Here is a 15,053-nt window from a genome sequence, read left to right as displayed (position 1 = left end):
ATATTTTATAGCAATATACCCTTTATTGCTGTGGTCTGCAACTGAACTCGGAATATCTCTGAGATATGTCTGTGTATTAAGTCCTAGGAATAGGTGTCAAACGTGTGCAAGAATTCTGTTTGTGGGAACAGGAAGCTGGCTCAGGAGGGACAGCTGGGAAGGCAGTAAGTTGCCTCTGGGGACACGCTGTGGCTGAAAGCAGGGCAGAACCTCTGAGTTCTCGTGGATTACAGTCTGACAAAACCTACCTGGAGACACTCCTGTGAGGAATAAAACGTCATAGAGGTTGGGGGGCAGGGAGCAGCCAGATCTGAGCACCACCGCCCGACACACGGCCTTGGCACAGTCCTGACTGGTATACCTCTTTTTCCTCACCTATAAAACGGGGGTGAAGACAGACAGTCCCCTGGTCGTGAGCGTGAAATGGGGTGGTCTGAGTCAAATCTCTGAGGCGCTGTCGGCAGGCCGGCCTGCAGGGGCGATAGCCCCCCACCCCATCACATTCAGTGGTCCAACTCTGGCGCTCCCCAGCTCCCGAGCCAGCCAGAAATCTTCTTCTGACGTTTCTGCTTTGGGACTCCTCTCCTCCCTGGGATGAGTCTAGTTCCTTGGCAGATCACCTAACACGGCTGCTTTCGCGTTCGAGTCAGGAAAGCAGGTCTGTGAGGAGGCTTGGAGAGTCCCCCTCTGCTTCATCTCTGAGGCTGTGGACCTGCCCCCCAGAGGAGCGGATGCACATGGGGCTGGGCACCCTGCATGCCCCGGTGCTGACCAGCTCGCCTGGGAGCCGCTCGGGCAGGAGTGGGCTGTCTAGGCAGACTTGTCCGAGGGAGCCCGGGCTCTCTGTACCCCTCGGTGCCTAGGGTAGAGAAGAAGAATTTGATGAGGGGCCATGAGAGGCTTCCACCAGCCCCCAGCTCAGGAGGGTGCTCACGTCCATCTCTCTTGCTTTCAGGGGTCTAATGTGATGGAAGAGCAAGACCTGCGGGAGATCGGCATCAGTGACCCACAGCACCGGCGGAAGCTGCTCCAGGCAGCGCGATCCCTGCCCAAGGTAACTAACCACTGATGGCTCTGCAGCCTCGGCCAAAGCCAGGACCCTCTCCCGACCCCACCTGGACCCAGAAAAGGGAAAGAGCCTGGCTCCGGGGCATGTGGATCACTGCAAGGTGTCCGCCCCGCATCCTGGGGGACCCAGCAGGCAGCACAGAGGTCTCTTTACTGTCTTGCCATGTCCTGAGGCCCCAACGAGTCAGCAGAGACTAGGGACTGCTGAGGACCCAGTCTGGGCTCCAGAGGGAGGCCATAGGCCTCTGCCCAGCCCAGGAGCTGGTACCCACAGGCTTGACCTGTCACCTGGGGAGCCAGGGGCTGGTAGCCCCAACCCCTCCACTTGACTCGGCTGGCCCTGGGAAGTCCTTGTACCCTTGTTTGTTCCACTCACCCCAGAGCTCAGGAAGCACAAACAAGTCCCGACAGTGAGGCCAATGCCCACTTCACAGGAACACACCATATTGTCCCACCAGGTCCATGATCTTGTCAGAGCTCAATGGGAGCCCCTCTGTGAACCCTCCCTCCCATCTAGCAGTACCCACTGGGGCTGTCTTCCTCAGACCTGGAGGGCTGCGGGGGCCCTACCTCACAGGTGGGGGTGCTGAGACCAGGCAGGGGCAGAAAGGGCTGTGTGAAGGGAGGGGAGCCTGGTCTCCTGGCTGCAGCCCCAAGAGGGCTGAGCTGTCAGTCTTGCCCCTTCTTGCCCCGCAGGTGAAAGCACTGGGCTGTGACGGCAGCAGCCCCCCATCAGTACCCTCCTGGCTGGACTCCCTGGGGCTGCAGGACTACGTGCATTCCTTCCTGTCCAGCGGCTACAGCTCTATTGACACTGTGAAGAACCTCTGGGAACTGGAGCTTGTCAACGTGAGTGCAGCCTGTGCTCAGGCCAGGCCTGGCCTCCAGGGTGCGGTCCGGGGCGGGTAGGGGCCTGTGGGCACAGGCACGGCCTGATCACCCTCCCCCGCCCCCGCCCCCATCCAGGTGCTGAAGGTCCATCTCCTCGGCCACCGCAAGCGCATCATAGCCTCCCTGGCAGACAGACCATACGAGGAGCCGCCTCAGAAGCCCCCGCGGTTTTCCCAGCTGAGAGTGAGTGGGGCAAGAATGGAAAGGGCTCAGTGTGTTCTTCGTGTTGCTGGGAATTAGAGACTGCTTGAGGCATTCTTTGGAAAGAGCATGACCTCCGTAGGAGAGATGGGAACAATCTGTCCCCTCTTGTCTTCGGGGCCAGTGTGCTGCCAGGGCCCGGAGAGTGCGAGCAGCAGGAGTTGTTTGGGCTGGTTTTGTATCGATTATGTGCCTCCTGCCTGCATCTGAGAAGCCCAGTGGCACCTCTACTAAAGACTCCAGTTTAAGTAGAAAGTAACATGTCAGGAAAAGGGAAAAAATATCCGAATCCCAGCCACTGCTTGCGGGGGGCAGAGCCAGCAGGGCAGCAAGGGACAGTGGGGGGCAGTCTGCGGGGAACCCGGACGCAGGGCAAAGCTGGAGCTCCGTGGCAGGACCTGCGCCCTCCCTAGGTCTTCTGAAGTAAAAGCCTCTTGGGATGGGTTCGAGATGCTTTGTGGCTTGGCCTGCTGACCCCAGACTGCAGATTAGACTCCATCCAGCTGCAGAGCTGAGGCCTGGGACCAGCTCTGGCTGGAGCCTACGAGCTAAGCCCCACCTGATGGGTGCAGAGCTCCAAGCAGGGCCCCCAGGCTCCACCTGCTTACGGCCACCTCACCCGGAGGGCATCACTCTGTCCTCTCACCCGAAGCCCCTGTGACACTGAGGGACCAAGAAATGCTGACACTTGGCATAAAAACTGAGGCGATGGGATTTCGGGGTGCCGATGGGCAGCGCTGTGTATTTTTTCAAGAAAGGGCTCTGGATTTGGTCACGTGCCCAGGGAGCGGCAGTGAATCACGGCAGATGATTTGATCTTTGATGAACAGCGAAGCAGCTTCCCAGCCCTGTAACCTCCTCTTTCCCATTCGGCTCCAGGCCCAGGAGTGTGTGAGGGACGTGGGGGTGCCCGTGGTGGCTGCATGCGCGCAGGACTGGGTCACCGGGGCTTCCTGGCTCGGGGAAGAATTCGGTGGCTTTGGCCCCGCGGCCAGGGTCTTCCCACAGGCTTGTGGGCCAGTGTGCCGTCCGTTTGGTGCCTGCTCCGTGTCCGTTCTCACTGATCCACCTGCCCCTGTTGGGCCCTGGGCAGCCCCAGAGCTGGCTGACACCCATAATCCAGGGCTGGCCTCCTGGGTTCCAAGTGTTCCCTGGATTTCTCCCCACTGCAGTGCCAGGACTTGCTCTCCCAGACGTCGTCCCCACTGAGCCAGAATGACTCCTGCACTGGCCGCTCTGCAGACTTGCTACTGCCTCCAGGGGACACGGGCAGGAGACGGCACGACAGCCTTCATGACCCTGCGGCACCTTCTCGAGCTGAGCGCTTCCGAATCCAGGTGGGGCCAGGGGGGAGCTGTGAATGGGGGTCCCCAGACCCCTTCACTGCCCCTGTGTCCCTTGAGTTGGCAGCCAGCGTTGGGGAGAGGGGATAGGAGGCCATTGAACTGCAGGTGCCTGGATCACCAGCAGGAGGAGGACCCTGCTTCCTCCCCTCCCTGGGAGGGCCTCCCCTGCATCTCAGCCTCTACATCCCAGCCCCTCCAGGCCACCAGCCCCGTTCCTGCCCCACTGTCAGCTTGCTTGCCCTGCCTGTTCCACAGAGCAGCTTCCGTCCTTGACTCTGCTCCCCGAACCCCGCCTGCCCAAAGAACCAGGAGGGCCCCAGTCAAACTCTTGTTCCTCCTGCTGCATTTCTGCAGCCCAGCATGGGATGCAGCTAGGAGACCTATCCAGCCATGCTGTTTGCCTTCCTAAAGGCCGCTCCCCTCCCCCCATGCAGCCTCTGCTAGGCCCTGGGCTGGCCCCAGCCTTCAGTCCTCGGTCACCTTATCAGGGCCTTGCATTCCGGCCTCCTGATGTATTTGTCTGCCCGGCCTCCTGCCTTGCACATAGGTTCCTGCTTTGCGTCTGGTTCTCCAAATTGGCCTACTGGACACAAGATCGACACATTTCCCTCACCGCCCCCCCTGCCGCCCTGGGAACTCTAGTTTCACTGCTTTTTTTCTCCTGAGTTACACTCACCTCCAGCACCTGGGGGTGTCCTTCACCTCCCCACGGGCACGGCCTTGAATGTCACGATACGAAAAGCATGTTGTCCAGCCGCTGTAGTCGCTCCATAGCCGAAGACTTCCTCACAGTGGAAGGAAATTTCCTGACTCTCTTCTCGCCTCCCCATTCTTCCCACCTGGTGAAGGCTCCCATCACCTGGCCTAGATTTCAGTGGCCTCCTGCCCCTCTGCCCCCACCCAGCGGCAGCCTCAGGAACAGTATAAAACGCTCCCTCCTGGGACACCTGCCCCACCCAGAACCAGCTCCAGGGCCCCAGACTTGGTATAGGAGGCTTCCGCGGTTCTGCTCCCCATTCTTGGTGCTTCATGCTTATTTTCCCCCTTTGGTCTTGGTTCTGTCCTGTCTACCTTAGAGCCTTCCCCACTGAGCCTGCCCTTAGGGGGCCTGGATCCCTGCCTCCCCGCCTTCCCTCTGGCATGGGTGGGCCTCACCTACGCCCCCAGTGTATCTGCTTGACTTTTTGTCTCCTGCCCTTGAACCCCTGTAGTGGGCTTCCTTGCCCTTGGGTGTGCTGGAGCCCCGAGTTCCTCTGAAATGGGCAGGCGCACCTGTGACCCCACGTGTTCTACAGGAAGAGCAGCGTGAAGCCAAACTGACCCTCCGGCCCCCAAGCCTGGCTGCCCCCTATGCCCCAGTGCAGAGCTGGCAACACCAGCCAGAGAAACTCATCTTCGAGTCCTGCGGTTATGAAGCCAACGTGAGTTGCCCCTGCCCTCCCAGCCTGGCTAGCCTCCCTGTCGCCCACCCCTCCCGGCCAGCTCCAGGCCTCAAGTGCTGTTCTCCACTCCTAGGACACCCCCAGCACCTAGGGGGCAGGAGGGCCTCCGAGCCAGGGTAGGGGAAGGGAGTTAGGAAAGGAAACCACCTGACTATGGTCCCAATTGGTTGGATCTCCCTGCCTGGTAAGGCAGGACGTCCTAAGCCCAGTTACTGCCTATACCCTCAGTATCTGGGCTCCATGTTGATCAAAGATCTTCGAGGGACAGAATCCACACAGGACGCCTGTGCAAAGATGCGGGTAGGTTGTCTGGGTGCGTGCTGACGGGTGGGGGTTTAGTGGGGATGGGAGGCATCAACGGGGCACCTGCTGCAGCCCCTGGGCCCTCCCACACTATGTAAGGTCAGGGGGAGGCTGGGGCCTGTGGGATCCAAGGGGCTTGGCCTGAAGAAGGGGCATTCACAGGCCTACTCTGTGTTTCCTCTAGAAATCCACCGAACACATGAAGAAGATCCCCACTATCATCCTGTCCATCACATACAAAGGTGTCAAGTTCATCGATGCCTCCAACAAGGTGTGCTTCTCACAGCACTGTTAGCGGGAGGGGACCCTCTCCCCACCCCCTCCTCTAGGCTGCCTAGAGTGTCTGCAGCCCTCTCTGTTCCTCTGCACTCCTATCCCTCAGCCAGGCACTTGGCTCTGTCGCCAAACATCCTGATCCCAGGGGCCTGCCCTAGTGACAGGCACCCCTGGTCTCCTTGAGCATGGGTTCCATCAGCCCTCTTACCTGTTCTTGGGCCCTTGGTGGTGTGATTCTCTTCACGAGCAAAGGACTCCCCCCATGCCCCACCCTTGGTACCTCACCTGCCTTTTCCCCACCCTGGAGGGCAGAAGGGCTGGAGAGCTGGTGGTCAGATGTGAACATTTGACACCCTCTGTTGCCATGGTTAAGGGTGGAGACCCCTAAGCCTATACTGGCAAGGCTAGACACTGCCCCTGTGCCCACTGAACAAGAGAAGTAGCGGCCTTGGGCTAACAGCCCAGACTGGGAAAAGGTGGCAGTGGTGGTGGCGGTGTAAACGGGCTGAGGTGGGCCTTGGGGCCGAGAATTCCAGACCCTGCTTTCCCCAGCAGAATGTCATTGCGGAGCATGAGATTCGGAACATTTCCTGTGCAGCCCAGGACCCAGAGGACCTCTGCACCTTTGCCTACATCACCAAGGACCTGCAGACCAGCCACCACTATTGCCATGTGTTCAGCACGGTGGATGTGGTGGGTGGAGCCCTGCAGCTGGGCACCGAGGGAGGGGACCTGCCATCCCAGCATGTGGGTGGCACCTGGCTCATGTCTGGTTTGGGCCGAGGCCCCAGCAACTGTCTGGGCCAGTTCCCTTTATTTATTTTTTATTTTTTAAATTATTTTATTTATTTGAGAGAGAGAGTGTGAACAATAGAGAGAACGCACAAGCTGGGGGGAGGGGCAGAGGGAGAGGGAGAGAAGCAGACTAGCCACTGAGCAGAGAGCCCGTTGTGGGGCTCGATCCCAGGACCCTGGGATCATGACCTGAGCCGAAGGCAGACCTTTAACCAACTGGCCCCCCAGGTGCCTCTGGGCCAGTCCCCTACAGATGAGACTGAAGCACAGAGGAGACCAGGCAGCTAACTAGGTGGCTCCTCTGGTTCTGGTCAGGGGTTCCCTCCCCCAGGCTACTTGTCAACCCACCATGCCCCCCTGGGACCCTCAAAGGACAGTCTCCCTGAAATGCCCTCTACCTTCCTTGGGGGCAGCAGTGCCTTCCTGACAGGAGGCAGGCTGCTTTCTCCCATACTCACGCTCCAGCTGGGCCCACAGGGACTGCCTCTGCCCTGAGACAAGGCCCCAGGCCCTCTCCTCAGCCCCAGGCTTCTATCCAGATCCGTGCTGTTCCAGGGGACAGAAGCTAGTTGCCAAATCCCTGTGGCTTCTGGGGCACAGACAGCCAGGCATTCTCAGCCCCAGGAAATCCATGCTTACTCCGGGCCTAGCATCAGACTCCTGGCTCTGCCACTTGCTGGCTATGTGGTCTTAGAAAGTCACTGTCCCCGGCTCCGTGGCTGAAAAGCGGCTATAACAAGAGCAGCTTCGTGGAGTTGGTTTTGAAGGTGAATGGGGTCATCTGCCCTATACTCGTAGCTCCTGACACTGTGAGCTAGAGCTCCCATTTTCCACAGTCACTTCTGCTGTAACACAACGTATGTGCTCCCAAAGAGGAACATGCTACATAAAATCATGCAGTAAAAGCCAGGTTTGTGGGGAGATGGGGCTGGGAGCACCACACTCAGAAACTTGCTCAGTGACATGTTGAAAAAGAGGAACCTAGCAAACCCTGGCGCTGCTGTTCCTGGGCAGTGGTTAAGAAAGTCAGAGCTGTGGCAGTCAGGCCGGCCCCCTCCCCGTGAGAGAGCCCGGGGTGGGAAGGGGAGCTCAGGGCTGGGAGAGGGACAGCACCACAGGAAGGGAAGCCAAGCTGCCGGGTCCCCTGGTGTTTGTGTCCACATTGACATCGTGCAGGGGAAACAAAATGTGTGTGACGGTCAGATTGTTCCCTAATATCTCAGCCACCTTGGGACAAAGCAGTGCTTTGAAAACAAGTATCCTGGCAGAATTGACCACACTCTTGTTAGCCATCCAGGTGCCCCCTGCCCCAGAACTGTGCTCAGGGCCGTGAGGCCTGGTTGAGGGGGGCAGGGGGAGGTTGGAGGGGTTCGAGCAAAGGGGGGAAGTGGCTCCTCGGTCTCAGTGCTGAAGTCATGCTCTGTCTTCTCCCAGAATCTGACCTACGAGATCATCCTGACACTGGGCCAGGCGTTCGAGGTGGCCTATCAGCTGGCCCTGCAGGCCCAGAAGTCCCGCTCCCTGGGGCCTTCCACCGCTGATATGATTGAAACAAAATCTTCCAAACCGGTGCCTAAGCCTCGGGTCGGCACAAGGAAGTCAGCAGTACGTGGGCCCCAGGGCTTGGGGTGGAACGGGCACCGGGAGGGAACCGGCTGTTAGTGCCTTTCCTGTGCCCCACGGGCTTCAGTCCCCTCCCTCGCCAGGCACCCCCGGGCCCCGGCCTGCAGTGAGCCCCCAGTAACGCCACCCCATGTCTGTGTCTGCTTTGCTCTGCACCCTAGGTGCCGCCGTCCCCCGATAGTCGCTGTTGTCACTGTCACACCTGCACCACCCATCGTCCTTCTTACCTACCGCTGCCGTCTGTTAGTCCTGGAGTCAAGGTCTTTACACCTCCTGCTGTCTGTGTGTCAGTCTCCCTGAAGTGACCGTGAGCTTTCTGAGACGCTAGTAGCCTCCCCCACCCCACATGACATTCTTTCCTGAGCCACCCTCCTGCCATCCCTATCTGTGCTTTAGCTGTTTCTCTGTGTGTCCTCTCTGCAGAGGCCCGGGGTGCCCGCTGTGGTCTGGCCTGGGGTACGCCCACAGGCCCCACCCAAGGGACCCAGAGGCTTGGGTTCCCCAGCCCCGTACCCCCTTCCTGGCGCCATGAACAGGTTTGGGGCTCAGAGCACGATACTCGGGTCGGTCAAGGCTCCTTTACCTGAGCAGCTCTGAGAAGCCCCTGGGATAAGTCGACTCTGAAGAGGCCCGGAGGTGGCATTCTGATGCTCTGGGGAGGGTGCCACTCTTGCATCTCAGCCCTAGGGGGCTTGCTCTCTGAGAGAACCAAGGCCGCCCCTCATGTCCCTCACGCTGGCACGACACCAGCACAGCCCTGCGCAAGAAGAAGGGACAGCGGGGCCCTGTTGCCCCCTGGCCAGGCACGGCGCTCCCTCCCTGACCCCTCACCCTTCTTCCTTGGCAGCTGGAACCACCTGATACAGACCCAGATGCCCAGTCCCATGCCAGCGTCTCCTGGGTTGTGGACCCTAAACCGGACTCTAAGCGGAGCCTCAGCACCAAGTATGAGACCACTATCTTCTAACCGCTCACTCCCTGTCTCCACTAGTCTCACTGTGCCTTGCCATCCGACCTCTGCTCTTCTCAGCTCTCCTTCCGGCTGCTGACGCCAAGGCCCCAGCCCCGGGGGGCCCTGCTCTCTCTGCCGGCAGCCGCTCTAGGCACCACACTCACAGCTCTTACCCAACACCACCGGACACTGTGAAGTCCCCCCTTGGGCGAGGACAGCCTGGCGGGGGTGGGGGTGTGAGTTGTCTTCCAGGTGGGCACCAGGAGGGCTCAGCGGGCAGGCACTGTGAACCCTGGGGCGGGGGGCAGCCCTCGAGCAGAGCCAGACAGCATCCGTGACTGCTCCCTCTGACTAGGCTGGGCTCTTGGTCTGCTCTCCTCTCTCGGCTTCTGTGCTGAGCTGCAGCTGGGTGCCGCTGCCAAGAGCGAACTGTCTTTTTGCACCTTTCCTGATACAACCAACCACTGTGACCACCCGGTGCCAGAATCCCCTTGCTCTCCGCTCATGGCTGGCCTGTGGCCCCAACCCTCTGTCCTCTGCCGTCAGGTGCTGGCCTCCCTCCTGCGAGAGCCCGAGCTGGGCAGCGCAGCTCGCCTAGGCTCACACTGCGTTCTGTGAGGGCCCGAGGTCCTCAGGCACGTGCCTGACTCCACAGCCTGGAGCTCTGAGCATCTCAACAGCCGCAGGCTGGCTTCCCTGAGCAGGTCTCTGGGTCCCGCTGAGGCTTCCACTCCGAGGAACGGGATGGCTGGTGTGCGGTCGGCCACCCCTGTCTTCACCAGGGCGTCACGAGGCTGTTTCTGGAGTCTAGCACACCGAGGAGGAAGGCCTTTCTGTAGCAGCCAGCGTGAGGGAGGCCTGTGCCCTGCGCGCACACGGCCCCTTCTTCCCTCACAGCACGGAGCTGCTCCAGGACAGGAACCCGGACCGAGCAGCTCCCCCCTTGTCCTCCAGGGGGGACTTTCCGACACTGCTCCACGGTGTGGGGGCTGGAGATAGCCCCCCTCCACCTCTTGAGTCCCCTGAGGGGGATAGTCCGCCAGCTGGGATCATGGAGCTGAGGCTCTGAAGAAGCCCCCCAGTGTCTGGGGAGGGCCGAGGAGCTCAGAGGGCAGGAGACAGGCAAGCGGCAGCTCCATGTAGGCCCGTAGGGAAGCCAGGTGCTCCAGCAGTTCCTGGAGAGGCACAGCCCAAGGTGGTAGCATGGGGTGGGTGCTCCTGCCCGCCGGCCTGGCCTCGTGCCTTCAAGAGCAGCCGTGCTGAGCCACAGGTGCTGGGGGAGGCTGTGAGGGATGTTCCTTGGCTTCCATGCTTCCTTTCAGTTCCCTCCACCCCGTGCAGGCCCCTGTGGTTAACCCTTTCCTCCCCCCATTGTGTTTGCTTCTGCCAAGCTGAGCCACTGAGGAACCAACTGTGCTGCGGAAACACAGACGTGGGGAGCACAGGCTCTCGCCGCCACCGCCACCACCGCCACCACTGTGTCACCTGCAGCTTTGAAGACCCAGGCCCAGCCTCTGCCAGGAGCAGCTCCTTGGGGCTGCCTGGCCTGGACCTGCCACCACCAGGTCTTACAGAGCAAGCCACACGCCAGGCCTTGAGCAGAGGAAACTGGAAACTCCAGAGAGTCAAGAAGTGACTTGTCCAGAAGACATTTTTTAATAGAAAAAAAAAATTTTTTCTATAAAATGAATTTTTAAGACTTGGCTCAAACCTCTAGGTTAAACTGCCAATCTTTAGACAGATGGTCTCGGGATCGGAGGACAGCGGGCCCAAGAGTGGCTCCGAGGCCGGTCTGCACAGCCTTCGTCCCTGGCACGGGCTGCTGGTGCAGTCAGTAGGTTGCAGGGGAGGCAACAGCCTGTGGGGGAAGAGAAAGCGGGCCCAGGTGGGCAGATGGGAGTGGGGTTGTTCAAGTCTGCTTTCAGACCCAGCCAAGTCGGTTGCTGCTGTTCCTTACGAACTGCACAACTTCTGTCCCCATTTGGAGCCGGATGCCACCTCTGCAATAAGAACAGCCTTAGAGGCACCTGGCAAAAACAGAGACTCCCGGGCCATTCCCGGGGTTCCAAATGTGAAGGCGTGCAGGCCAGGCAGGGCTGAGGGAGCCGTTCCTGGTGCCGTGCAGTCTGGGCCGCTCCTTGGCGCCCAAGCCGGCCGTGGTCAGGGCGCCGGCCCACACACACGTGGGCGACCTCAGACCTGCCTGTGTTCGGTCAGAAAGGAGAAAAAGCAGCTTTGTTTTGGGCATTAACGGGTAGGTCAGCTAAGACAGCTACCTGCCGATTTGTGATTTGTCTAATCAGGTCTGTGTGATTTTAGGACTCGCTTTGATTCTCTGAATTACTAGTTTGACTGTTTTATTTTTGGCTGCTGGATTCATCCCGGGCTCCAAGTGTAGAGAAGGCAAAGTAAGGTGACCATGGATTCGGTTCTCCCTTGGCGTTGCCTTCAGGGCAAACTGGGGCCCTGGCGCACCACTGCCACTTAAGGCCTCCTGCTGGCTTGCTTCACTTGTTAACTTGGACTCTTGCTCTGTGCTCCCGAGGGCGGTGGAAGCCAACGGGAAGCTCTGAGGCTGAGGGGCAGAGCCGGCTCTGCTACTGACCCAGCCCCTTCCAGAGTAGAGAGGAGCCCTTCCTCCGTGGCCAACTCAGCAGCAGACCTCATGCTTTGCTGGCATGGGGCGGGCTGCTCCCAGGCCCCACATTGCCAGGCTTTGGAGGGACTTCCTTCTCAGCAAAGGCTGTGAATTGAAATTCCCTGTGGGTTGGGGGCACGGAGAGTGCTCTTGGGCACACTCACCACCCTGTGGTTTCCAGAAAAGGGAAAGCCCGCCATCCTCCCGCTGCCTTGAGGCTGGGCCTTCTCTCTGGAGCAGGGCCAGGGAACCCCCACCTCCCGGTACTAAACCAGGACCTCAACGCCTGAAGTCTGGCTTCACTTCCTGCTTCTCCCAAGCCCCGGGAGCCTCCCACCAGCTTGCACCACACATGTTCTGCCCCTGCCAACCCGTGAGAATTGACCAGGGAACCAAAGGGGTCAGCACCCTTCCTTCCCCTAACAAGGGGGGCCTGGCCTCAGCTAAGTGCGCCTCCCCTCTCGGGGGAGCCGGCAGGTCCAAAAAGCAAACTGTAGACACTACGATGAGCTGCTCAAGCTGCCTTTTTGTTTTTAAATCACATGTAGGTCTTTCCTCCCCTTGAAGCTGCTATATCTTTATTTATTCAGGGTGTTGTCATATTGGAAAGCCTTGGCTAGTCTGTGCTGGCTCTGGGTTTGCTTTTGAGATTGGTTTATTTCTGGATAGCTGAGAAGGGTAGGGACTGGATCTTTTTTTCTTTCCTTTTTACTTCTCCCCGGGGCAGGTACTCTCTCTCCCTTCGAAAAGGGTGTTGTGATTTCAAGGACAGGCTTCAAGCAGAAAAGCCACCCAGCCCTGCACCTGAGTTCGGCGGCAGGGTCTGAGCCGTGCAGGGCCCCTCTGGGCAGCCTTGTGAGGGAGTCGTACCTTCCCCAGACCTGGCTTCTCTGCTTGCCTCCCTTCTGCTTGCCAGCCGCTCCGAGCCGTAGGAACCCTACTGCCAGGCTGCATGTCTGCCAGGCTCCGCCGCCCTCCTGGGTCTCTAGCCTCAGATTCTGGTGGGAGTTCCTCCAGAAGCCTCTGGCTGAGGAGGCCACAGACGTGGTGGCCGCCGTGCCGACAGGAGAAAGCTGGTCCGCCCTCGGTCGGCTTGCGGGAGGCCAGATCTGTGAGATGACAGTCAGAAGCAGCTCGTGGAAGTGGTGTTGCTAACGGGGTGGCAATGGGACTGAATTGTAATAAAAATGTTATTTAATCTTTGTCTCTGTATTTTGATACTTGAATGAATTCCCCTTTTATTTTACTGTACATAGAACTGTTAATCTGTCTGATTCTGTCCAAATTACAAACATCTTGTGGTACCAAACATAACGAATCTGTGCGGAACATAGACTGACCTCACTACGCAAGACAGAGCATCAACATTCCTGGGCTTCCACCTTCAGTTCGGTTATTTTCATAACTGTACAACGTAGAACAGACTGAATTAATAAAGGAGAAGCAACATGAAACCAGCCTTACTTTTTGGGAGTTTTTGAACTGGAAAGCTTCTTGATGGTTCTCTGGCAGAAGTGCGGGCCCAGGCTGTAGGCTGGCTGCGGGTTGCTGACAAGGGTCCCGCACTGTTTGGGATGAGTGTGGGGGTGCCACTCTGTCTGGCACGCTTCCAGCAGGAGGCTGCCCTTGACGGTCCGTTCATTCATCCTGTTTAGTTGCGAGGCCCCCGCGATTCCCCTTCCCTTCCTTAGAATGTCTCCTCCATCCCAAGCAGAGACCACGTTCTAGTTACAGCCACGGCTCCTCTGCACACCGGCCTGAGCTTGCTGACCCACAGACGTACATGGAATGTCTGTGTACAAGGCTGTGCGGCAGGTTGGAGAGCTGTGGAAGAAGAGTGTCCCCCTCAGGGAACTTCATTCGATAACAGAGGTTTCGCTTGAGCCGTGCACAGCTAGCCACTGACCCAAAGCCACACTGAGGCCATACCAGCTGGGCCCCTGGGCATCCAAAGGCATGGGGTGTTCCCAGAGCTGGCAGGCTAGGGAAGGGAAGGGGTTGGTGTTGGGCTGGTATTTAGAGGAGAGGGTTTGGAAAGACACGAATGGTACCACTAACCCCGTCCCTGACAGCACCTGTGCTCCAATGCCTGTTAACAGCTTTCCAGGCACCCACTGTGTTAGCTCTGACAGCCTTCTGGGTGTGATCTCTCTAGAGGAAGCAACCAAGGCTCAGAAAGTTCACCACACCTTCCCAGGGCCAGCTGGACGACCTGAAAAACCATCCCATCTGGTGGCTTCAAGCCTCCTTAGAGGCCCTGGTCCCATGCTTGCCTCCACCCAAGCTGCCTAGTGCTGAACACTTATAAAGACTTACTAGAGAAAGAGGGGGGCACCTGGGTGGCTCAGGTCATGATCCCAGGGTCCTAGGATCGAGTCCCGCATCCAGCTCTCTGCTCAGCAGGGAGTCTGCATCCCCCTCTTTCACTCCCCCTGCTTGTATTCTCTCCTTGCTGTGTCTCTGTCAAATAAATAAAATCTTAAACAAAAAAAAATTAAGAAAAAGAGAGTATGAAGGGGAAGGGCAGAGAGGGAGAGAGAATCCCAAGCAGATTCCATGCTGAGCACAGAGCCAGACTCGGCTCGGGGCCCCATCCCATGGCCCTGAGATCATGACCTGAACCAAGAGCAAAGGTAGAACGCTTAACTGACAGAGCCACCCAGGTGCCCCAGCACCGAACACTTATATGAGTTTCTGTGAAATATTCCGTTTGTCAAGGGTGTTAAAAGTGAAAATCACTGGGGCTCCTGGGTGGCTCAGTCTGTTAAGCGTCTGCCTTCGGCTGGGTGCATGATCCCGGGGTCTTGGGATCAAGCCCCATGTGAGGCTCCTTGCTCAGCCAGGAGCCTGCTTCTCCCTCAGCCTCTGTCTCCTGCTCCCCCTGTTTGTGTTCTCTCACTCCGTCAAATAAATCTTAAAAAAAAAAAAAATCACTGGTTTAATCTAATACCCAATCATATTTATGAAGAAAACAAGGCCTAGAGTGGGGAAAGATTTTTCCTAGCCAGCCAGCTAATAGACCAAATCCCAGCTTCTTACTCCCAGTTAGGGCTCCTTAGGCCAGTTCATGGCCATTGAGTAAAGAGAGTGAGGCCCAGTCGTGGAGGGCCTCACTTTCAGACTAGGGTTCATCATCCTCACACCCCTGTGCTCTCTGGCCTTGGCACTCTCTTCTAGGCAGAAGAAACCTTACAGCCAGGGAAAAGGGTATGGCCATGATTAGTGTCACTGTTGCTCTGGAATAGGGTACCGGGACACATGCCACTGTCCGGGTCCCTTTTGGCATCACTCCAAAAGCCTTAGCAACACAACTCAGGCTGCCCAGCCCCAGTGCTGCAGTGCTGATGGGGCCTTGGGGCCTGCCGGGGGCAGGGGGAGGGTGGTTGCAGAGGGACCTGGGGGAGGAACAGACTGAGTCGTGCGGGGCACCCAGGCCTGCCATCCGGGCCACTGGCAGTGCCGCACCTGGCTCAACAGGAATAGCCAACTTGGCAGGAGGTGTGGGTTGGGGCAGCTTC

The 15,053-nt window shown here is 58.5% G+C and overlaps 1 protein-coding gene across 9 annotated transcripts in view; it reads left to right on the top strand.

Annotated features, from left to right (window-relative positions):
* ANKS1A (ankyrin repeat and sterile alpha motif domain containing 1A) overlaps positions 1-12,989 on the top strand; it is a 177,836-nt gene extending 164,847 nt beyond the window's left edge. For 6 of the 9 annotated variants that reach the window (XM_032340564.1, XM_032340562.1, XM_032340568.1 and 3 more), the window contains 11 exons: positions 956-1,054; positions 1,765-1,917; positions 2,035-2,142; positions 3,333-3,497; positions 4,802-4,927; positions 5,177-5,248; positions 5,436-5,522; positions 6,083-6,220; positions 7,757-7,927; positions 8,107-8,205; positions 8,793-12,989. In XM_032340564.1, the coding sequence (XP_032196455.1) occupies positions 956-1,054; positions 1,765-1,917; positions 2,035-2,142; positions 3,333-3,497; positions 4,802-4,927; positions 5,177-5,248; positions 5,436-5,522; positions 6,083-6,220; positions 7,757-7,927; positions 8,107-8,205; positions 8,793-8,912 (1,338 nt within the window). In that variant the 3' untranslated portion in view covers positions 8,913-12,989. The remainder of the gene's footprint in view (positions 1-955; positions 1,055-1,764; positions 1,918-2,034; positions 2,143-3,332; positions 3,498-4,801; positions 4,928-5,176; positions 5,249-5,435; positions 5,523-6,082; positions 6,221-7,756; positions 7,928-8,106; positions 8,206-8,792) is intronic. The other 3 variants (XM_032340566.1, XM_032340565.1, XM_032340563.1) reach the window with 2 other exon arrangements.
* Positions 12,990-15,053: the final 2,064 nt, after the last annotated feature.

The sequence above is a fragment of the Mustela erminea genome, chromosome 4, assembly GCF_009829155.1.
Source record: "Mustela erminea isolate mMusErm1 chromosome 4, mMusErm1.Pri, whole genome shotgun sequence".
NCBI lineage: Eukaryota > Metazoa > Chordata > Mammalia > Carnivora > Mustelidae > Mustela > Mustela erminea.
The sequence above is the reverse complement of the archived record's forward strand: the minus strand, read 5'-3'. Positions and strand labels throughout refer to the sequence as shown.